The 23,429-nt window shown below is 50.6% G+C and overlaps 1 protein-coding gene and 1 long non-coding RNA gene across 3 annotated transcripts in view; one reads left to right on the plus strand and one right to left on the minus strand.

Moving 5' to 3' along the window:
• LOC310694692 overlaps positions 1 to 23,429 on the minus strand; it is a 196,616-nt gene that overhangs the window by 2,166 nt on the left and 171,021 nt on the right. The window lies entirely within an intron of this gene.
• RASGRP2 (RAS guanyl releasing protein 2) overlaps positions 10,409 to 23,429 on the plus strand; it is a 42,273-nt gene continuing 29,252 nt past the window's right edge. The window contains exons 1-6 of the mRNA XM_083477936.1: positions 10,409 to 10,683; positions 17,572 to 17,727; positions 19,784 to 19,886; positions 21,078 to 21,140; positions 21,794 to 21,925; positions 22,400 to 22,550. Coding sequence (XP_083334062.1) covers positions 17,655 to 17,727; positions 19,784 to 19,886; positions 21,078 to 21,140; positions 21,794 to 21,925; positions 22,400 to 22,550 — 522 coding nt within the window. The 5' untranslated portion in view covers positions 10,409 to 10,683; positions 17,572 to 17,654. The remainder of the gene's footprint in view (positions 10,684 to 17,571; positions 17,728 to 19,783; positions 19,887 to 21,077; positions 21,141 to 21,793; positions 21,926 to 22,399; positions 22,551 to 23,429) is intronic.

Genomic DNA, 23,429 nt, shown 5'->3' on the forward strand with positions numbered 1-23,429 from the left:
ACCAAAGGAAACTACCCCTTGACCTGCTCACTGTTCAGCCCAGGGTGTGTGCGAGAGCATAACAGCATTCTGTGTTGAGATGACATTGGACAGTCAGAAAACTCTTTGCTGCGCAATCCGCGACGCATATTTCTGCACGTGCTGGAATCAACAAGTGATAAAAAGTGGCAGGTGCTAACCCAGTAAGATGTTGCAGTCAAACCTTACAGCAGCTTTGAGTCAGTACAATGTTTAATTTTATCCTTCCTGCTCTACCCCTTGATGGAGAATGTCCTTTTCTCTCCCCCCCCCTTTTATAATAGATTGTGAATACTAGATCTTTGCCATTCAGGCTCTCCTCCTCTTTCTCTTTTTCTTTGTTCTGGTTTAATCATTTCTCATATATATATATATATATATATATATATATATATATGGGGAGCAGGTGGTCTTGCTTCTTTCTCCCCCCCCTTCTCTTAGAGTCCAGAGATTGCACATTCATGGGGGAGGTAGATGGTTGATGGAGGGACCATCCGTGGGGTTGGCCTCCCAGGGTGAGAGGCTGGGGGAAGATCCCAGGTGAAGCTGGAAGGGGCTCCTACCATTTGTGGGGGTGGTAAGGGTTCAGAACGACATTTAAGATAGGACTCCATGCTCTTTTTTTTTTTGCTTGTTTGTAGCTGTTTTTGTTTATATCAATTTTCTGCATCCTATTGTATCATGAAAAAACTTTAATAAAAATCTTAATGGCAAAAAGCAGGGGCAGGTGAGAGCCAGTCTGAGCCTCCATTCTAAATACTAGATCCGTTCTTTGCTAAAGATCCAATTTCCCCCATGACATTGAGCAAATCCCTTCCTTGGTCCCCAGGGGTCAGTGATGGTCCCTAAGGCGTCAGGCAGGGAATTGAGAATGTGCCACTCTCCTCCCCGCCAGCCCTTCCAGTCAGCCTCAACAGCTGCTCCTTCACACCCAGAGAGTCAATCCTAAAAATAGTCCCTGCCCCACAGCCACACCTGCTTGTGTTCTTTAGCAGACCTGGGGTGTTTCTCTGCATGTTTTCTTGCAAGAGGGTGATGAGCTTTGAATCAGTCCTGGCGTGCCCTCGTAGTGTTTGTAGTCCAAGGAGGAGCTCCTCATTTGGTCAAGAGAAGGGAACCCGAGAGGGATGACTTAAAAGCCACCTTTGCCACAACTTTCTTCTCACTTCTCTTAAGAGTTGCAGAGTTTTACCTTGTGGGGTTGCTGGGAGAGCCAGGAAAACAAACGAGGTACTCTGTCTGCAGAACTGTACAAGTTTCTCCATTGGCTCTGCAGAGAGACTTTTGAGCAACTTCTCTTACTGAACTGTTGCCAGTTCAATATAATATAATAATAATTATTTGTTTGTTTATTTATTGTACCTTGCCCACTCTGGGCTGCTTCCAACAGAATATACAAAAACACAACAGAACAATGAAAATAAGCAAGTGAGTTTGCTCATTTCCTTCTCCCTCCTGATCTTTTTTTCCTTTTGTGCGTTGCCTTTTAGATTTAAAGTCTTCCTATAGATGTCTGAGAGGCGCTCGGAACTCAAGCATTTTTTCCCTTCTGAACAGCAAGGTTAAAATGCTTCAAATAAATGCAGATCAGCAGAGGAAAAAGAATGTGGAGTCTGGGGTGCTATTTTCACACAGCCATTTTCTCCAAATTTCAACTTGTTTTCCAGAAATAATTCCCAAAACTATGAATGAATGAATTTTATTATTACGGTCACAGACCAGTTCCAGCTCACTTACAATATCAGGAAAATCATAAAACACAACAGGACGGGAATACACTGAATTGCAATTGGGTATAACAGAGACAATTCAGTTAAAAATATATATTAAATCTTGATCTCAAAAACTATTACTAGTAAGAGAAGTAATTACACTAGATCATCTTAGAATATTTGAGGTTCGGAGTTTCGTGTTTGCAACTTAATCTTGAGCAGTGCTTTCCTAGGTAAAAACAGTGCTAGTACTGTATTGCGAACCTTTGAGTACACGGGGGCCGCGAAGAACTGATCTTGAGCATTGCCAAGAACAGGCATTCCTCGTTCCCCATGGGTCCTCTGCGTTCTGCCCTCTTGGCTGAGCAAAACCGCTTGTGTGTGTGTGTCCTCTCTGCTGGAGAAGCACAGCACAAATATGGGATGGAGGGTAGGAAAACGACAACATTTCTAAAACAGGCTGAGCTCCACCCTAGGATGTGGGCATGGGAGGTGGTTGCCCGGTGGTGAGAGAGAGGCACTCTGTGCATGATCAGAGTGCACGTTACTCCTTGCAGGACCAATGTTCAAAACGGACTTGTGTTCTGTGTTGAAGGGAAAGCATTCTTCAGCTGCTCCCAAGGCTCTCTCTGCTTATTATTCCTCCTAGTGTGCCAGAGCCTGAGTCCCAGTTTCATTAAGAAAAAACCCAACACAAATCCAGGGATGTAAGTGCTGGCATCAGTGAAGCCTGGGAGGGAGGGAGGTAGCTCAGTGGCAGAGCACCTGCCTTGCAAGTGGAAGGTCCCAGGTTCAATCCCCAGCATCTCCAGTTAGGACTGGGACAAAACCATAGAGAGCTGCTGCTGGCCAGTGCAGGCAATACTGAACTAGATGGACCAATGGCCTGACTTGGCATACAGTATATTCCTAAGCAGGGGTCTGAGCAGGCGTGGGCTGGCAAGTGGGAGGATGGGGGGCAGCTCTTCTGAGCTTTGAAGCCCTGCCTGGAGGGCAGATTTCCTCTGATCCCAGCTCCCCCACCTCCTCCTGCAGGAGAGCAGTGGGCTGGGACCCCCTCCAGGGCGCATCCTCTGGGTCAGGCTGGCGCTGCAAGGCCCATAATTGGATCCGCAGCTGGCAGGGGAGCCGCAGGACATAATTGGCTGCGCAGTCGGGCGGCTGCTGTGCCACACACTGAGCTGTACCATCACAGGGCCGGGAGCTGGGCACATACCTGCACACCGTCCGCCATGCACATGCCCCCCCCTCAAATTACGTATCCTCCTGCTACCTCTGGCTGGAGCTTCCAGCTTTCCCTCCAGGCATTTTAAACTACAACTCCCAGCAGTCCCAACCAGCAGGTCCACAGGGTGCTGTGGCTGATGGGAGTCGTAGTCCAGCATCTGGAGGGCACCACAGGTTTTTAAGCAGAGGTTGTCAAGGATGCTTTAGCTGAGATTCCTGCACAGCAGGGGGTTGGGCTAGATGACCCCTGGGTTCCCTTCCAATTCTACAATTCCATGATTCTAGGAAGCTGCCTTATTCTACCAAATCAGGACTGTCTACACGGACAAAGAGTGGCTCTTTGGAGTCTCGGGCCATCCTGGAGAGGCCAGTGGGAAAATATTATTATTTTATGTATTAAATCTGTAGACTGCCTTTCACCCTAAAATCTCAAGGGCATAAAAATAGTACCAATAATGGCATTGTTTGTAGAAGGCAGGAATGGCTGTGGGGTTTTTGGTTGTGTGCTTGTTTGTTTCCACCTTTGCTCTTCCTGCACCAACAGAAGCAGCTGACTCCTAAGGGAAAACTCACTGGAGCTCTAGGGAGACACAACAGGAAAGTTTCAGGACTGACGCTGGAGCCGGCCATTGAACTGAACCGGGACGTTGCTGCCTGCAAAGTAGATGCTCTGCTACTGAGCTACAGCTGGTCAACACAGTCTGGCAGAATTCTCTTCAGAATACCCAGCAGAGAGAGTCTTTCCCATCACCACCTCCTGCTGTTTTCAGAAACGCCAACTTGCCCTGACATGACCTCCAGCCAATGGGGAGCAGGCCTAGTCAAGACTCCAACTCTCATCAGCCATAGCCAGTGTGGCCATAGTCATGGATAATGGGAGCTGTAGTCAAAAACTTCTAGAGGGCACCGCATCCTCTTCCTCTGTTGCCACATTCAGCAATTGGGGCTTGTTTTTCCTCTGCCCACACCATGCCCTTTTCCTTTTGTGTCTTGAGTTTTTAAGGCTGATGGGAGGGACTGCCTTGTTTTTGTTTTTTGTTTTACTTGATTGCATGTAAGCTGAGCCTCCGGAGCTGACGAGCAGGAGAAAATCGCTTTAAATAAAGAAATGCATCATGTGCTGGGCTTTGCCAGTACCGCCAGCCTGAAACTGCCTCTTTATTCCCGCACGCTGCTTTAAAATAGCACCCTCTCTGAGGAGAGAGTGTGGGCAAATCTGCAGCCCGGTGCACCTGTGTCTCCTTGCTTCAGGGGGACCCAGGTGTAACTCCCAGAGCAAAGTTGGCACCTGGCAGCCTCAGAGCTGTGACAGACGAGGCCACAGGGATGGCGTGATGCTGTTCTTCCATATCCTTCCCAGGGAAAGTGATGGGAAAGGATATTTGAATTGAACCCATCAGAAAAGGAGAGTGCCTATTCAAGTCATTTTTCTGTGGGTGGGGAGGCAGCCGGGGGGGTGAGGCCTGCCCCATGGTCATGACCTCATACCCTCCAACTTTTCACCTATGAAAACAGGGACATCCTATTCCATCATCATCATCATAATAATAATAATAATAATAATATGTATTTATACCCCACCCATCAAACTGGGTTGCTGCAGCCACTCTGGGCGGCTTCCAACATAGATTAAAAACATAATAAAACATTAAACCAAAAAAACCCCTTTCCAGCCTTCAGATGTATTCTAAAGGTTGTATAGTTACTTATCTTTTTGGCTTGGGGGGGGGTCGCATAACTCCGTACCCTCCAACATTTCTCCAATGAAAATAGGAACGTCCATACAATAATATGAGTACATTCATATGTAAAAAAAGGAATATACAACAGGATAGATAGGAAGTCCAATGTGTTGGTATGTATATGATTGGGGGGGGGTCTTTGTTTTTTCTCTTTGTTTTTCTTTTTTCTTTTCTTTTCTTTCTCTTCAGGTATATAAAGTTGGTATATAATCTCGCTATACATGTTGAATATATATTATAATAAGCTCTGTAATGTAATATGACAATATTTACCAATGTAACATAAGAATGTTAATAAATAAATAAAATTGCCTGTGATAGAAATGGCAAAAAAAAGAAGGAACGTCCTAAGGAAAAGCAGGACATTCCAGGATCAAATCAGAAACTGGGATGATTTCTGTAAATCTGAGACCGTCCCTGGGAAATAGGGACCCTTGGAGGCAGTGGCGTAGCGTGGGGGGTGCAGGGGGGCCCGGCCGCACGGGGCGCAACATCTGGGGGTTAGGGTTAGGGGCCGCAAATCCACGGGTTAGGGAGCGCAAATCCACGGGTTAGGGGGCGCAAATTACTTGCCTTGCCCCGGGTGCTGACAACCCACGCTACGCCACTGCTTGGAGGGTCTGCAACCTCATGTAGTAGCTCTCCTTTTCCTGGCCAATCTGAGTAATCCGATCCACAACCTGTACCTCCTGCTCTTCACTTTGTGTTATTAAAAACATTTAAAGCCACCTTCAAGGGTGAAATCCTCTCAAGGCAGCAAAAGGAATCAACTAAGGTCCGTCCAACCACCGTCGCAATTCATTAAACAATGGAGAGCCAGCAATCATAATGAAGCAAAACATAACCCCCTTTTAAAAATAAAATAAAATCATATTGCATTTACATCTTACTGTTGCCTCCAAGGAGCTGAAGGTGACTCGCATAGTTGCCCCCCCACTCCTCGTTTAATCTCCACAGCAACCCTGTGAGGAAGGTTAGGTAGAGAGGCGGTGAATGGCACCCAAGGTAGATAGAGAGATAATTTATTACGGTCAAAGACCAGCTCACATAACATAACAATTGGAGCAGATTGCAGCAATAGCTCATGAGTTAAAATTGAGATATATACATACACCCATACACCTGAGATTTGGGCTACCATAAAAAATTGACCCTGAGGCACCCCAAAAGGCAACTTCAGCATTTCCCTAGTAAGCTATTTTATTCTAGAGGATGATCTGTGCCTACAAATCTGGGTGGCACCCAAGGTGAGAGCTTCGTGGCTGAGTATGAAAACGCAGCTAAAAGTCACCATCAGACCCAAAGGAAACCTCTTGGGTCTTTAGGTCTGCCTGCTGAATCTCAGTTGGGTGGGACCCAGGATACGTCTCAAGAGGGCGAGGAAAGGAGCTGTCTGTACATGCTCAAAGGTGTTTTCTTTCGTACTGTCCTAGGCGTATTCCAGGTTTTAGCCTCGGTGCTGAGTTCTGGAACTTAGGCCCTCTATGAATTGGCCCAGAACTCTCAGTTCTTCCCACTCTGGGCTTCCCCAAAAGCTCAGGTTGGAAAAACAGTGATTGAAAGAGAAGCACCTGGCTGTTGTTTTCCCACTGCGTCCTCACTCTGCTGTCCAGTGGGTGGGTGGGGGACCTTAGACTGCCTGATCCTGAAAAGAGGGTGCTGTAGGTGGTGGAACTGAAAGGGGGTGTGCCTTGGCCTGTATTGCCGAAACCTGGGTGGGTGAGCCGGGTGGGCCTGACCTCAGACCCCCTGAAGGTTTCCCCTGTAAGATTTGGAAGATACGGGACACATAAAAGGAAGTTCTTTATTGACGCAGCACATAGTTAAACTATGGAACTCACTGCCACAGGAGGCAGGGGGTGGCTACCAATCTGCACGGCTTTAAAAGAGGATGGCACAAACTCCAGGAAGAGAAGACTATCAGTGCCTCCTGGCAATGTTGGCTGTGTTCTGTGTCCACAGCTGGAGGTGGGAAATATCAGTTACTGGAAACCACAGGAGGGGAAAGCTTGAATCCTGCTGTAGGTTTTCCTTGGGCTGGCCACTGTGAGAACAGGTTGGCCTGACCCTGCAGGTGCTTCTTAGGCCAGGGGTCAGCAAACATTTTCAGCAGGGGGCCGGTCCACTGTCCCTCAGACCTTGTGGGGGACTGGGCGTTATTGTTTTTTTGGGGGGAGAACGAATTCCTATGCCCCACAAATAATAATAATAATAATAATAATAATAATAATAATAATAATAATTTATTATTTATACCCCGCCCATCTGGCTGGGTTTCCCCAGCCACTCTGGGCGGCTTCCAAAAGAATATTAAAATACTGTGATACATCAAACATTAAAAGCTTCCCTAAACAGGGCTGCCTTCAGATGTCTTCTAAAAGTCTGGTAGTTGTTGTTCTCTTTGACATCTGGTGGGAGGGCATTCCACAGGGAGGGCGCCACTACCGAAAAGGCCCTCTGCCTGGTTCCCTGTAACTTGGCTTCTCGCAGTGAGGGAACCGCCAGAAGGCCCTCTGTGCTGGACCTCAGTGTCTGGGTAGAACGATGGAGGTGGAGACGCTCCTTCAGGTATACTGGACCGAGGCCATTTAGGGCTTTAAAGGTCAGCACCAACACTTTGAATTGTGCTCGGAAACGTACTGGGAGCCAATGTAGGTCTTTCAAGACCAGTGCTATATGGTCTCGGCGGCTGTTCCCAGTCACCAGTCTGGCTGCTGCATTCTGGATTAGTTGTAGTTTCCGGTTCACCTTCAAAGGTAGCCCTACGTAGAGCGCATTGCAGTAGTCCAAGCGGGAGATAACCAGAGCATGCACCACTCTGGCGAGGCAGAGATGCATTTTAAATAAAACGACACATTCTACTCATGCAAAAACACGCTGATTCCCGGACCGTCTGCGGGCCAGATTTAGAAGGCGATTGGGCCATTCCTTTTTTTTGTTGGAACAATTTCTTTTTTCCAGTTTTTAGCAATTAGGATCCTTGCCGCTCCTGTGCCACTGTTAGAGTATATTGAACTGGTTAGATTAACAGAGGCAATTAGAGATCACACTAGATAAGAGTTTCAAAAAGCATGGGGGAAATGCAGAGAATACTTCACAAAACAGTGCCCTAAAATACGTACCTGGACTTGTTTGGATTTGTAATGTCTGCAGGAGACTTTGGGGATATTTAAGTTATAATTAGAAAAATCTTAATAATCATTCATAAAGGAAACAGCTTATAAGAAGTAAATAAGGAGGCCAGATACAGGATAAAGGAAGTATTTTATTTGGTTGTTTGTATTGTTGTCTGTTATGCTTATTGTATGTTATGTTCACGTTTAATGAGGGTGGATTTCTGTATTGGGGGGGTGGGGGGTTTATGTTATGTTGTAGATAAAATTTCTAATAAAAAAAAATAGAAGGCGATTGTGCTGGATCTGGCCCCCGGGCCTTAGTTTGCCTACCCATGTTCTTAGGCTCTCGTGAGTTTTACAGTCATGATTCTGACCGGGCTTATTTGGAATTTGGAAGCCAGTTCTGCTGTGCTCCATGTGGCATCCTAAGCCATGTGTGGAGGGCAGCTGCAGTGGGAAATTCCCACCTGGGAAAGCTCCTGGCATAAAGGCTCATTTGCAGGGACCACTTCCAGCAGCACGGGTTGGGCAGCCATCTGTCAGGGATGCTTAAGCTGTCATTCTTGCCCCACAGGGGGTTGGACTAGATGACTCTATGGGTCCCTTTCAACTCTACAGACCTGATTCTATGGGTTGCGTTCAGCCTGGCTGGGCAGGAGGTGGGAGAGGAGGACCTCCTCTCAGGATAATCCAAAAGCCATGCCTCTTGCGCCACGCCCCCCCCCCCTTCCCAAAGCCTCTCAGGCAAGAAGAAGGAATGGTTTACAGCCGAGGGGTGAAACACCAGCCCTCTGTTATTTCTTTTATTTATTTCATAAAATTTATATACTGCTTGATTGTAGGAAAAAAATACAAAGCAGTTTTATAAAAATGATACAATAAAATTATCGCTAAAATTTTTACAGCCGTGATTTAAGCATGCAGATTAAAACGGCAATAAAACAGACTGAAACAAATTAAAATTGCTACAACTCTTTAAACGCTTCCAGGGCCAGCATCAACTCATGTTTGGGGGGGGTGAGGGGGGGGGTGGACTGTGCACAGATAAAGCTAAAACCAGGTCTGGTCAGCAGTGGTGCTTAATATCTCAAGAGGAAAGGCTCTCGGATCTGAACCTGTTTGAAGCCACAACCTCTTTCTCAAAAGCCCCTTTTTTGCAGATGTGTGGGGAAGGAACTCTGTATGTGCTCAGAGGCGTTCTGCTGCTTCTTCATCTCGGAGGGAGCACCAGTTGCTCATGGTCAGGGGCCAAGCTTTGTGCAGGGAGAAGAGCGCATGCCTCTGAGAAAATCCACCCGTGTCTATTGTAAGAAATGAAAGGGTGCCTCCTGGCATGTGCAGAGGGCTCACTGCTCATCAGGATATGGCAAGGCGGAGACAAAGGCCAATGCCTCCTTGAGTCAGCTTCTCATGTGCACTCAACCTGGTTGGGGGGGGGGGAGGTGGACTGGGGAGGGGGAGTCGAGTAGTGCCAGGCCCTCCAGCCCTCTTCAATCAGAGCCCTGCAGAGCCAGTTGCTATGGCAACCGGGGGATGCTGCGCTGCCAAAATGCGGGCAATCTCTGGACCCCTGGAGGGCTGCAGTGGCGCTTCAGGCCTTCTCTTTGCACCCCCCTGCCTCCGTGACACCCCAAAATGCACCCCAGTAGTGGCAGCACTTTCTGGGGAGCGCCCCCCCACACACAAGCACACACTTCATCCATGACACAACCCCCTCCTCAATACAGTCTCTCTCTCCCCCCCCCCCCCAGTGGGAAGGTTCTTAATTTATTCCCCACATATTGAAATAGAGCAGAATCCGGGGAGGGGGGAGTTATCCTGTGTAAATTCTTGGGAAGGTTGGGCGGGGGCACGACTTAGTGTCTGTTGGGAGCGGAAAAGCTACCCCTTCCCCAATTAGTAATTGCTTTGTTAATGACATTGTTTTGCGTTTTCAGTGTGCTACTTTTATTTGCTGCTCTGCAGCAGAAGCAGAATAATTATTTTTTTTAAAAAACGAAGCTTTGAGCAAATCTCGCTTCTTTGCAGAACTACAGGAGTTAACCCATCAGTCGAGATCAGCTCTGACGGCGCCCCTCCCTCTCCCTCTCTCACATACACTCTCCTATAAAGAAGACTCTGCTCATGTCCTCTGTTTTTCGGGGGGCACGCACTCTGCACATGCTCTGCGGCGTCCTCTTATTTGCTCTCCGATGTTTTGAGAGCTGTTCTCTACACATGCTTCTGTCATTTTTCCTTTCACTGATTCGGAAACACTGGGGCACTTTTACTTACTTTGCCTCTGTGTGTTTCGGGAAACACACTCTGCACGTGCTCTGAGACACCCTGTTCTTTCCGATTTCTCTCGGTGCGTTGTTGGATTGAGGGCTGGGGGTGAGTTCTGGCGCTGAAAGAGGGCGGCCCCCTCACCTTCTCTCAGGCGGGCCATCCCGAAGAGGGAAGAGACTCTACACATTCTCAGAGGCACCCTGGGACGAAGGCCGGGCAGGTGAGAAGCAGATTGGGGGTCCAAGAAGCCACGACGACCACCGGGCGGGGGCGCGCGCGGAGCTTGCGGGGGTCCTCTTCCTCGCCCCCCCCTTTCCTCCGTCTCTGTCGGAGCAGCCCTGACCCCTTCCTCCGTGCGCTCTGGGTCGGAGAGGCAAGCGGGGCGAGGGGGCGTCCGAGGCGGGAGGGCGCCGGGCTGGTCCCCTCCCCGCTGCCTCGCTCTCCCCTCCCTCCCTCCTTCCGTCCCCGCCCTCCCTCCGGTGGCGAGACGCGGCTGCGTTTTGCGTACGCCGAGGCAAAGGCAAAGGCAGCGCCGCCGCAGCCGGACCGAGCGGCCGTCGGAGCGCAGCGCCAGCGGGCTGGAGCCGCCCCGAAGCCACGGTGAGTGCCGCCGCCGCCAGTCTGGCCGGGAGAGCGCGAGAGTCGCCGAGGGAGTCGTTCCCTGGGCCATTCTGCTAGAGGTCAGCGCGCACCCTTCCTTGCAGCCCCGCGGCGAGAGCACCTCTGGGCATGTACTGAGTGCGCGCCTCCTGGGAAGGTGGCTGGGGAAGGCATTGCTTTTGCCCCAGCGCTCTTCTTGGGAAGGGTGGGACGCGCGAGCCCCGAGGAGGCACCTGCCCAGGCGGAGAGAGTGCCTCTGCCTGCGTGCAGAGTGCCTTTCCCCTGGCAGCCCATCCGCAGCACCTGCGCTTCCCAGAAGGGGCGGTGTCCAGGTAGGCAGGTTTTAGAAAGAAGTTAAGCCTCTCTGAGCCCCTTGCCGCATGGAAGTGGGGGGTGGGAGGGAAGAGGTTTGGGGTCACCTCCCCCCACCCCGTTGCCCTAATGAAAGAGGGAGGTCACCTGCCTTGCAGCGCCCATTCCGCCGCCTGGGTGCCTTTGCTCGATTTGAGGGCCATGCAAAATGCAGCTTTGCGCTCCCCGCACGCCCCCCCCCGACACCGCGCAGCATTTCCCCTGCTCTTGTAGGGCAGCTGTCGCAGCCCGCTTCAGCCTTCCATGGGGAGGGCAGAAGACCGGACATGTGGAGCTACCAGTGCTTTGGGCTCAGCGGGGCTTGGGGAAGGGCGCCGTGGCCCCTCGGTGCACCATGATTTTGGGGGGGGGGTGTTGCCTGGTGCGTGGCCCTTGCGTGGCAGCGGGGCTGCACCTGCCGTGGGCGCCCGCCGTGCATGCAAAGCAGCAGCGAAACGGTGGCGCCTCGCCTGTGCGTCTCGGCAGCGTGTGTGTGTGTATGTGTGTCTTTGTGTGTGCGGGTTTGCGGTGGCAGGAGCCCTGTGGGAGGTGATGTGCAGGTTGTGTGCAGAGGGCAAACTTGCATTTCACCCCCACCTCCCACCCCCGCCCTGCGCGGAGGCTTTGGATTGTAGAGCGCGCGCGCGGGCGGGGGGGGGGGCGCTTGCCTTTGTGCGCGCCCCCTCTGCAGCACCGGGGCTTGCTCTGTCTATCTTTCCCCATTCGCCTTTTGTGTGTGTGCAAAATCAGCAACAGTAGCAGCTGCGCGTGTTGATAAATGTTTGTGCCACTCAGACAATCTGCTGTCAATATATTTACCCTGCTCTCGAGGGCGGCTGTTGGGAAATGGCATTTTGCAACATGCAATTTTGCAAGGAGGCCTTTGGGTATGCATTGCGTTGGAGGTGCGGTGAATGGATGGGGGGGGTGCGGGATGAGAAGAGAAAATGAAATCAGTTTGCAGGAATCAGGAGGGGACGGGAGACCCTGAGATGTGGGGTCTGAAGGGCTGTGCCTCTCTCGAAGCGGCGCCTCTCCTGTAGCCAACCGACCTGGCCTGCCATCTCTCAGCTCCTGGCGCTCCTGCCTGGCTTTTGAGCAAAACTTGCCTAAAAATAACTCCGCCAGCAAAAAACGCCAACCCACCATTTCCGAGCACAAAGGCCTGTCTCAAAAGATTAATAATAATCTCCTTCTACGACATAAAGACATTCCTTACTCCACGCCGGGATTCTGGGCGCTGCGCTGGAGAACTCCCTGCTGGGGGAAGGAGCAGCAGATGCTTGCGCGCCTCTCTGCTTGAACACCTTCCAGCTCACAGGCCTGGGAGCCTCTTCCCCACGCACAACAACCCTGCGGGGTAGGCTGGGCCGAAAGACAATGACTAGCCCAGAGAGGGACATGGCTGAGTGGGGATCTGAACCTGAGTTTCACAGCATCGTGCAAGCAGAGAGGTCTTCAAGGCCATCCAGACCAGCCCTCTGGCATCCAGAGTCTGAGCATCTCTGACAGGTGGTTGTGCAGACACAGCTTGAAATCCTCAGGGAGGGAGAGCGTACCTTCCATCCCTCTCTCTGCACCAAGGTTGTTAGTTCCACTGCCGAACTGCTTTTTTCCACTGAGAAGTGTCCCCTAACATTCAACAGAAATCTAGAGGGCCTTCTTGGCAGTGGCACCCACCCTGTGGAACACCCTCCCAACAGATGTCAAACAAATAAACAACTATTTGAATTTTAGAAGGCAGCCCTCTTAAGGGAAGTGTTTAATGGGTGATGTTTTACTGTTTTTTTAAAAAAAATATTTTGTTGGGAGCCCCCTCTTCTGCATGGTGAGGATGAGGAAAGCCCTTCTGGGGTTTGTAGGGGGCTTCTGTGTGTCCCCTCGCCCACCCCAAAGACCTCTTTTACCCAAGCTAAACAGGCTTCCACCCTTTCCAAACACTCTACACCAGGGGTTGTCAGAAGGAGAAAGATCTATTGAATCTGTTGCCTGCTTTCTGTGATTTGCAAGTATTTCTGACTCCCAGTGGTTTAAACAAAGCAACAGTAAAACGATGCCGCCCTCAATTATCCTGCCGAAATGAAGATCACTTGTGGAAATGAGAGCACATTTTGTGTGAGCACACTTCAGTTCTGGTACTCAAAACAACAAATCCCTGCAGCCAGAGTTCAGTCTCTGCTGGCATCTGCAGGCATCTGCCTGAAACCTTGGAGAGCTCCTGCCGGCCAGTGTGGACCATACTGAGCTAGACGGATAGCGGGGGTCTGATTCAGTATAGGGCAACTTTCTGTGTTCCTAAGGCCTTAGTGATACAGCTCAATAGATTAGCAAGAGAAAGGGAGCAGCATGTGTTTTCAGAATGCAGCCAAAGTCAGGCTGTAGCTCAGTGGTTGAGCACCTGCTCTGCGTGCGGAAGGTCCCAGGTTCAAGTCCTACCATCTTCAGGCAGGGCTGGGAGAGACGCCTTGTCTAAGCTGCTGCCAGTTCGTATAGATACAGAATTGAGCTAAGACGGTGAGAGAAGTTTCCTAGTTCTTGTCTTGGGGTGTGTGTGTGCAGCTCTGTCAGCTCCCCGCAACCTTGGCATTAATTATCAGCACCGCACTCTAACCAGCTGAGCTATCCAGGCTCTGTTTTAAACACTTTAAAGTCTCCTTTTTCCTTGTATTAACCATGTTTATCTATTCATTACATTTCCACCTCTCCTTATTTTCCTTTAAGGAACTGAAGGCATGGTTCTCCCTCTCTTCATTTTATCCTCTATAATCAGTCCCTGTGAGGTAGGTTAGGGTAGGAGATAGCGATTGGCCCAAGGTCACCCCGTGAATTTCATGGCCGAATGAGGCTTTGAACCCTGGTTTCCCAGGCCCTTAGCGAGACACTCTGACCACATACCACATTGAGAGGGATGAGTGCGTTGTGTTTGGATGTGCTGGTGTGACGGTCTGTTGCCTGCGGCAGGTGAAGCTTCTTAGACAATGGAACTCCCTGCCACCAGAGGCAGTGATGGGCACCAACTTGGCTTTAAAAGAGGACTGGGCAAGTTCATGGAGGGACAGGCTGTCAATGGCTATGCACTCCCTCTGCAGTTGGAGGCAGCGATGCTTCTGTTTGCCAGTTGCTGCAAAACACAGGGCGGGAGAGTGGTCTGGTGCTTGCGGGCTCCCTACAGGCATCTGGTGGCCCACTGTCAAAGCAGGAGGCTGGGTTAGATAGGCCACTGGCCTGATCCATCAGGCTCTTTTTACGTTCTTAAGTTTCACAGCCTACAACTGAGCTCTTTTCTCTGGGCGGCCATGAGCTGCAGTCTCTCTGTTTAGGCCTGGCGTTTCCAGGGACAAGAGCCATTGAGAGAGGCCAGTTGGAATTCCCAGGCAGCGGAGGGGCCTGTCTAAAATCAGCTGCCAGCCCTGAGTCATCCCTTGGCAGAAGCTCTGGAGCCCAGTGTGCCTTTCCAACATTCCTTGCTTCTTTCCCTTGCTTGGGACTACGAGGAGGAGGAGGGTGGCAGGATGGACAGGCGAGAGAATCTGCTTGGGGAGGGGGGCAGTAGTGACTTTGCGAGTAGTGACTTTGCGCCATCGTCCCCCAAGGAGACCCCGTCATTTTCTGCTCCTGCCCATTTGCAGCAGGAGGAGGAGGAAGAGGAGGGCTGAGGAAATGAATTCCCCACCCCAGCTGTGCGTCGCCCTGTTTCCTCCTGAATAGAGAGGCAGCAGCAAGAGGGGATTGTAGTCCAACATTTCTCCAGGGGACTGAAGATTGCTTGGCTTGGGTTCAGATGTCCAAAAGGAGGCAGAGAGGCCCTGCTGGGAGCCAGGAGTGCTGGATCTTTTTCTCTGCTCTTGGAGTTGGAGATGTGTGTGTGTAGCACAACACAAGTAGGACAAAAATAAAGCAGAACAATTTGTGTTGTAAAAAGTTACAGTCTTTCAGCAGGAAGGTTTGGGGTGTGCACCACCTGGAAGTGAGGCAGTGTGACCACCCCAAAAGCTTTGCAGGTGCAAGAAGTAAAAGGTAAAAAAAGGGTATAGGACCCCTGGACAGTTAAATCCAGTCAAAGGCGACTATGGGGTTGCGGCGCTCATCTCGCTTTCAGGCTGAGGGAGCAGGCATTTGTCCATAGACAGCTTTCTGAGTCATGTGGCCAGCATGACTAAACTGCTTCTGGTGCAACAGAACACCGTGACGGAAACCAGAGCACACGGAAACGCCGTTTACCTTCCCGCCACAGCGATACCTATTTATCTACTTGCGCTGGTGTACTTTTGAACTGCTAGGTTAGCAGGAGCTGGGACAGAGCAGTGGGAGCTCACCCCATCGTGCGGATTTGAACCGCTGACCTTCTGATCGGCAAGCCCAAAAGGCTCAATGGTTTAGACCACAGTACCACCCACGTCCCAAAATGTCAAAAGTGGGGTGGTATGTGACTGCCCTGATAGCATTGCGAGCACAAATGAATGTGCAATAAGAAGGGCATCATAGGGGGAATGTTTAAATCCCAAATTTATTGCTTGTGGTCTGTCAAGTGGAGATCCTCCCTAGAGCAAGGATTAGAAACCTGCCATCATCCCGATGCTTCCAGCCTCCAACTCCCATTGTCAGGACCAGATTTTAAGACCTTTAGAGGCCCTAAGGACCGAAGCCCCTAAAAGATTTTGGTGCCCCCATATATATCTGATTCGAATTTTAAACAAGAATAAACCATCAAATGAAATTTCATTTTTCAAAATCAAATGAAACCTACTGTAAGATGGAAAATAATGTTTATTTTTCTATATTTGTAGAAATAATGTTTATTTTTGTTCAGCTGCACCATATGGTCCGTAGCAAGTCTGGCAATGGAAACTCTCTGCCGTGCCCACCTTAAGCACATGCTTATTTTGCTTAATTGTTAAGCCAGCCTTGCCCAGAAGCCAGCATAGGGCGATAGGAGTTCTAGTACCACAAAAGCTGGAGCCCAGCCCCCACCTCCGTTCCCCAACCCTGTTGCAGAACCAAATATGTACCCCGATGCTGGGGAAGTTCAGCAGCAAGCCACTGCAACATGCCGGAGATAGCATTTGAGTTCACTGTATCGTTAAGGATGAGAATGAAGCAAATGACAAGTCACCCAGTTCCCTTCTTCAAAGAAACAATTATTATATAATCTGCCCCAGCAAGAGCAGCCCCCACTTAAAAGTCGTGGAGTATGATTCTGACATCTTCTGTGGGTGGAAGAGACTCAACCCAGTGGCTTTCCCCATCCTCTCGCCTGCCCTCAAATGCTGCTTCCTTTCCCCCGTTGCTGTTCTGAGATGATGCCGAGCACTTCCTGGGGGGGGGGGTGTCCCCAAAGCAGCTAGTCCTCAGGAGGCTGTTTTGAATGCTTCAGGGGGGTCCGTGTTGCCTTCAGGGCCCGACTTGCAGAGCTTTCTGGAGCAATAGGTTTTCCACTATTGGAGGCAGTATGCTGGGGTAGGTGGGCACGGCCTGATCCAGTAAGACTGTCCTCACGGCATTTGGGTGGTCGGGAGAAAGAGAGAGAGATGCCATGACTAGGAGACACAATGTAGGTTGGGAGCTAAGGAAATGTTGGCATCCCAGAGCGAAGGCAGAAAGTGCCATTCCCACAACCAAACCAAGATGGTGACCGCGTGCCTCTTTTTGCACCCTTACGCTTCTTATCACACCGGCTGGCCTGCCATTTTCTTGATTCATTGGTCAATCTGAAAGTATGGAGATCCCACGTTTCAGGGCAAAGTGTACTCAAAGCAGGTGGCAAAGGAGAACGGAAATGCAGTTGGAAGAAAGTAACATTTTAAGGGTTTGTTCAAAACCTAGCCTAGCACTTCTTGGGGGAGAGGGTTCTACGTACAGGGGCCAGAACTAGAAAGGCCCTGCCTATCATATCTGCCAGTCGGCTGGGTCTTTATGTCAGATCTGGGAGCAGGGCCTCCGCTTCTTCCTTGTGGCCTGTTGCAAGCCTTGGGCAGGCTGCTCATCAGGCAAGCTGATCTCAAGCCGCTTGGCTGATGTGCTAATAGTGACCCAGTAACCCGGCATGCTATTAGGTAAAGGTAAAGGGACCCCTGACCATTAGGTCCAGTCGTGACCGACTCTGGGGTTGCGATGCTCATCTCGCTTTATTGGCCAAGGGAGCCGGCGTACAGCTTCCAGGTCATGTGGCCAGCATGACTAAGCCGCTTCTGGCGAACTAGAGCAGCGCATGGAAACGCTATTTACCTTCCCGCCGGAGTGGTACCTATTTATCTACTTGCACTTTGACGTGCTAGGTTGGCAGGAGCAGGGACTGAGCAACAGGAGCTCACCCCGTCGCAGGGATTCAAACTGCCGACCTTCTGATCGGCAAGTCCTAAGTCTCTGTGGTTTAACCCACAGCGCCACCCGCGTCCCTGGCATGCTATTAATCTGGGGGAAACCCCCCTCTGGGCTCCTGCACCCACTTTCCCCAGGCTGAGCCCCGAGGGAGGGAGAGCACCCGCTCCATTTGTAACCTCAAAGATGTCTGAAACCTCTTTCCTTCTCTCTTTTCAGGTTTTTGCCCTGCTCCCTGGGGATAGCGTCCCGCTGGTGGCCGTGTGGCGTCTTTCGTGAGCGAAGGGGATCCGGGAGCCACAATGTCTGAGACTCTGGACCTGGAAAAGGGCTGCACAGTGGACGAGCTTCTGCAGGGCTGCATCGAGGCCTTTGGTGAGGAGGAGCAGGAGAGGCAGGGAAGGGACAAATGACTGAGGTCTCAGCAGGTGGGGCAGTGGTTTTCCTGGCCTGGCGATGCTCTAAAGCACCTGTTCCTGTCTTGCATTGCATTGGTGTGCTGACTCTGGAAGTACAGTGGTACCTCGGGTTAAGTACTTAATTCATTCTGGAGGTCTGTTCTTAACCTGAATCTGTTCTTAACCTGAAGCACCACTTTAGCTAATGGGGCCTCCTGCTGCTGCTGCGCCGCCGGAGCACGATTTCTGTTCTCATCCTGAAGCAAAGTTCTTAACCCGAGGTACTATTTCTGGGTCAGTGGAGTCTGTAACCTGAAGCGTATGTAACCTGAAGTGTATCTAACCTGAGGTACCACTGTATGGGGATGGCCCCATGAGATCTCGCGGGAACTCTGGTGGCCCCGTGAGATCTCGTGAGGGTATCCCAAAGCCCCTGTGCTGAGTGGGCCTTGCCAGGTAAGCAGGGCAGAGTTGAAAAAAGAGGAATGGCTTTTAAAAGTTACGGACTATGCATAAATGGCAAAGCTGGCAGCAATATTAAGAGATCAAAATGACAAGCTTTTTATAGAAGAGTGGAGGCCCTTTTTTGGCCTATTTGGACAAGCACTGCAAACAAATGAAATTGCGGGCAGGGTACAAGATAGGAGCGGAAGAAGAAAAAGGTAAAATATTACAGGGGTTTTGGTAATAGAAGAGAATTTGAGAATGCAATATAAAGGAGTTTGAGTGAAAACACTGGAGGGTGTGGGTGGGAAGTCAATGCATGAAACAATGCAACTATTGGATTTGAAGTTAATTTGTAAAAATTTGGAAATTCGGTAAAAATTGTATTGGAAAATGAAAAGCACTTTCCACGCTGGGAAAACCTGGTGCAGAAAAGAGCTTTGAAGCTCTCTGCTGTGCATTCATTTATTTTGTGTAGCTTTAACCAGCCAGCCCTCAACGCGTGTGGTTGGAATCGCTCGAGTTATATGCGCGTAAGATGTGATAGTGCTATACAAGCCCTCCAGCACCAGAGCCTCAGAAGAGGATGAGCAGGGAAGGGCAACTGTGCTCATCAGGTCCTCCCCACTTCCTGGGAAAGAGGATGCTGGACCAGACGACCTCCTTTGACCTGATGCAGCTGTTGTTGCTGCTCCTGCTCCAGGGCTCTTTGGATGGTCTTTGATCCCACGTCTGAGCTCCTGAGTGGTCTGAACTGAAGGCTGTGTGTTTATCTAGGACTGTAAACATTATTAGAAGCTGCCTTTGTTCCAAAAGGGACCCAAGGCAGAAGGCATCACCAACAAAAGATAAAAACACTCCTAAAAAGGCCATCACATTAACAAAATTACTTTGGGGTGGGGGAGACAGCAGTAAAAGCTTTCAAAAGCTTTCAAATTGAGCAGGGGAATATATATTTAGGCAAAGGCCTTTTCACATGAAACCTTAAAGTGGCAGTGTGTGGCGGCGGCGGGGCAGCAGACCTCATTTAACAGAGGAACGTCCCACAAAGTACCCAAAAGGCATTGCCTTTGCCAGTGGTTGTTGTGCTCAGTTCCTGCTTATGGGTTTCCCATGGGGGTGGGGTGGGGGCCTGGTTGGCCACTCTGGGACAAGGAAACTGGAGTAGATGAGCCAATGCCCAGCTCCAGCAGCCTCCTCCTAAGTTCTTACACTTTGGACTACAACTCCCATCAACGCTGACCGTCAGCCATATTGGTTGGGGCTGCTGGGAGTTGAAGTCCGAAAGATTTGGAGGTCGCCGTGTTGGCCATCCTTACAGCGTGCAGGGTGTGATGGAGGGAGGGAAGAGTAGGGGTGGGCAGGCTTTGTGGCTGTGGGCCCTGTGGAGCAAGAGGCAGAGTGGGAAATCATAGAATCGTAGAATTGTAAGGGACCCCCCAAGGTCATCCAGTCCAACCCCCCGCAAGGCAGCAGTCACAGCTAAAGAATCCCCATCCAACCACTGCTTAAAAACCTCCAATGAAGGATGTTGTTAAATTCCCAGGAGGGACTTGCTCTGACTTGCATTTCTTTTTCTTTTTTTCCAGACGATGAGGGCAAAGTTCGAGACCCCCAGCTGGTCCGCATGTTCCTCATGATGCACCCCTGGTACATCCCTTCCTCAGAGCTGGCCGCCAAGTTGCTTCAGATATATCCTTCCTTAGCCCGCCGGGCACAATCCCCACACCCAGCCAGCAGCATCATTTCCTTCTGCAAATGTCTTGCGCTAGGTTTTCTCATCCTGGTGCCTGCCAGGTGCTTTGAACTGCAGCTCCCGTCTGCTCCAGGCAGCAAAGTCCTGCTTCCTGGGGGGTGATGGGTGCTGCAGTTCCATAATGTCTAGAAGACACTTAGTGCAGGGGTAGCAAAGGACTTAAGACATATGGTTCACTCAGAATCCCCACCGCCCAAAAAACCCTAGGCAGCCAATACTGGACCTTTCCTCCCTCTCTTCCCACTGCCCTGTTGTGGCTGCAGCATTGTGGCATGATGACCACCCAGAAAAAGTGACCGGCCCCCTGAAGCTTGGAGAGTCACTTCCATTTGCAGCTCACAGTGGAAGAGGAATCATTTATGAGCGTTTGGCGCCTCCTCTCTGGAAGCTGCCAATATCTGCTCTTTGGAAAATAACAGCCGGGCTGTTATTTTCCACCATGTCTTCAAGCTGGGTGGTGAAGGGGACAAGGGGAATGTGGGATGAGTGGGCACCTGCCTTTTGGCCCCTACCCTCCCAAGGATGAAAAAAGTAGTTAGTTGCACTCTCCGCAGTGGAGCTGGGACTGTGTACATGCCATATGTCTAAAGCGCCTTGAGGTTCCCAGCGAAGAATTCTGGGAATTGTAGTTTTCCTCTCATAGAACTACAATTCCCGGCACCCTTAATAGCCTTACCCAAATCCCTCCAGAGTTACCCATTGCCAGGCCCTTGTTGCACCAGCTTTTCTTCTTTTTGTGTATAGTTGTTCTCTTTATGTCTTGGATCCTTTTCTTCGTATTATTTTTGTGCTTTCTTCTTCACACTTATAAATCACAACAGTGGCGGGATGGGAGACCTCGTTTTAATAGAGCCTGGGGCCTGGTTACTGACAAAACTGAGTTCCATGCATGAAGGCTGAAACCTCACATGAAGTATAAGTTTCATGCAGGAAGTGAATTTTGTGTGTGTGTGTGTGTGTGATCATAATTTTAATAGCTTGGATGCAGCTGCAGCACAAAACCTTTGCTCTACTTTACCTATTGGATAGTTTGCAGTTTAAAACACCCCCATTTCCCCCCCCAATACCCCACAACACACACACAGTTCCTCCTTCTTTCCCTTTTGCTCCTTAACTCTGCCCTGAACTTACCAGGAGTCTCGCGGGTCAGAAAACAGCTCCCTGCAAGTCAAGACTTGCCACTTGGTCCGGTAGGTGCTGGAGCAGGGAGGGTGGAGTGGTTTGTGGGAAGGCTGCTATGGAGGGGAAATGAGGGGATAGTCTGGACAGTTTGGGGAGTGGGAGGTTGGGGAAGTAACATTTGGGGTTTTTCAGTTTAGGAAGCCGTTGGTGGGCCTGGGACCCGGCAGGAAGGGCAGGTGGGATTCTTAGTTTAGACGTCAGGCAGAAGACTTCCTGTTTTGAAAGTTCCTCACAGATGAAGCGTAACTGAGAAAATAACCATTCACACTGCAAATAACATTGCATCCAAACGGTGCACTCGCCAACGAACTTACTTTGAAATTTACTTCTTCTTTTCCATTCCCTTATGAATAAAACTAATAATGGATGGATGTTCTGTGGGAATAATAATAATCATCATCATAATAAAAATGATGATGATGATATATTTATACCCTGCCCATCTGGCTGGGTTTCCCTAGCCACTCTGGGCCCATCCCAAAGCAAGGTGTTCACAGTGAAAATCATGTGACGCTGCGGTACTTCAGGACTTTGGGGGCTGCCTGGGTGTGGGGCAGGGTGGTGGAGAGGTGGCTGCAAACCTTCTGCCCTCCTTGCTTGGAGACAATCTGCTACCCCCTTCTGACTTTGCCACTGACCATGTCACTCCTGGTTCCGGCAGATACTGGATCTCGGCATTCCCAGCGGAATTTGACCTAAACCCAGAGCTGGCTGAGCAGATCAAGGAACTGAAAGAGCTTCTGGGCCGGGAAGGGAACCAACGTCACAGCAGCCTCATTGACATAGAGAGCGTGTAGGTAAACAGCGTGGGGGCCCCCACAACAGTCCCCGCCCCCTGTCCTCCCTGGTTAAGTTCTGGCAGGTTGCATCTGATTCCGGTGTGCAAACCTCAGGCTGTGAGCTTTGCATTCCTGGTGTGCGGCATCCACCGAGTTCTGCCCCAGAACCCTGAGCTCAGCAAGTTGGGAGCAAGTGCAGGGCCTCCTTGGTGGCGGCTCCCTCTGTGGGGTTTAGAATGGAATTCATGGAAGCCAAGGAAAACCTCACCTTGCATTTAGCTCTGTTGTATGCAAACTTGCTGCAAGCTGCAGGACTGGCCTCATGGTGGGACTTTAAGGCTGAGATCTGAAAAACTTGGCAGCGGCATGCAGTTCCCTGAGCGCCAGGGATTTGGGGCCAAGCTGGTAGGCGGGTCCTTAGTACCCTTTAGGAGCCAGCTGGTCCCCACCTCTGCTTTTGCACATCCCATCTTGCGTCCCCCTTCCAGCCCCACCTACAAGTGGAAGAGGCAAGTCACACAGCGCCAGCCGGTGGCCCAGAAGAAGCGCAAGACGTCCCTTCTCTTTGACCACTTGGAGTCGGGGGAGCTGGCCGAACACCTCACCCACCTGGAGTACCACTCCTTCAGCAAGATCCTGGTAAGATCCATGAAGGTGGCAGGGGCTGAGTCCCTTCCCGCCCCACCCTCCGCGTGTGGGTGTTGCTGGGTAGGGCCACGGGTACAGTCATACCTCATGTTACGTTTGCTTCAGGTTGCACATTTTTAGGTTGCGTCCCGAGGCGACCCAGAAGTACCGGAAAGAGTTACTTCTGGGTTTCGCCGCTCGTGCATGCGCAGATGCGCAAAATGATGTCGTGCGCATGCGCAGAAGCGGCGAATTGTGACCTGCAAACGCGCAGACGCGGGTTGCGTTCTGCTCATGTTGTGAACGGGCCTCCAGAACGGATCCCGTTCGCAACCAGCGGTACCACTGTATTTAACTGATGTATGCCCTGGCACACAAACATCACCAAACACAACATGAGCACTCTTAAAACAACCCAAGCCCAGTGCTATTTTTTTAGAAAAAGAGGTGCCAGAACTCACCACAAACACCTCTTAGAATGGGCCCTTTCTCCTTGTGTGGTTTTTGGCAACTGGCAACCGCAAGCATTGTTGCCTCTGACCGTGGAGGCAGCGCATAGCTGCTCTGGCAAATGGCCTTCAATAACCCTCTCCTCCATGAATCTGTCTCATCTTCTTTTATTGCCATTGAGGCTGGTGACCACCACGGCCTCCTGGCTGTGTTCTGCTTTTCACCCCACCTCCCTTTCCCTGGAACGACCATCCAGGTCTCTGAGACCAGGCTTGGCTTTTCCACAGAGCCAGGAGTGTCCTTACCCCACACCCATAAGACCCTGGGAGCAGGACCAGCCCCTTTTTTCAGAATGGCCAACCAAATGCCCTAGAGAAGGACCTGAGAGTCAACAGCAGCAACTCTCAGCAGAAGCTTCCTGCCTCCAGGAGTGGAGGCGGA

This window comes from Podarcis liolepis (assembly GCF_965112155.1).
Source record: "Podarcis liolepis genome assembly, chromosome: 15".
NCBI classification, from domain to species: Eukaryota; Metazoa; Chordata; class Lepidosauria; order Squamata; family Lacertidae; genus Podarcis; species Podarcis liolepis.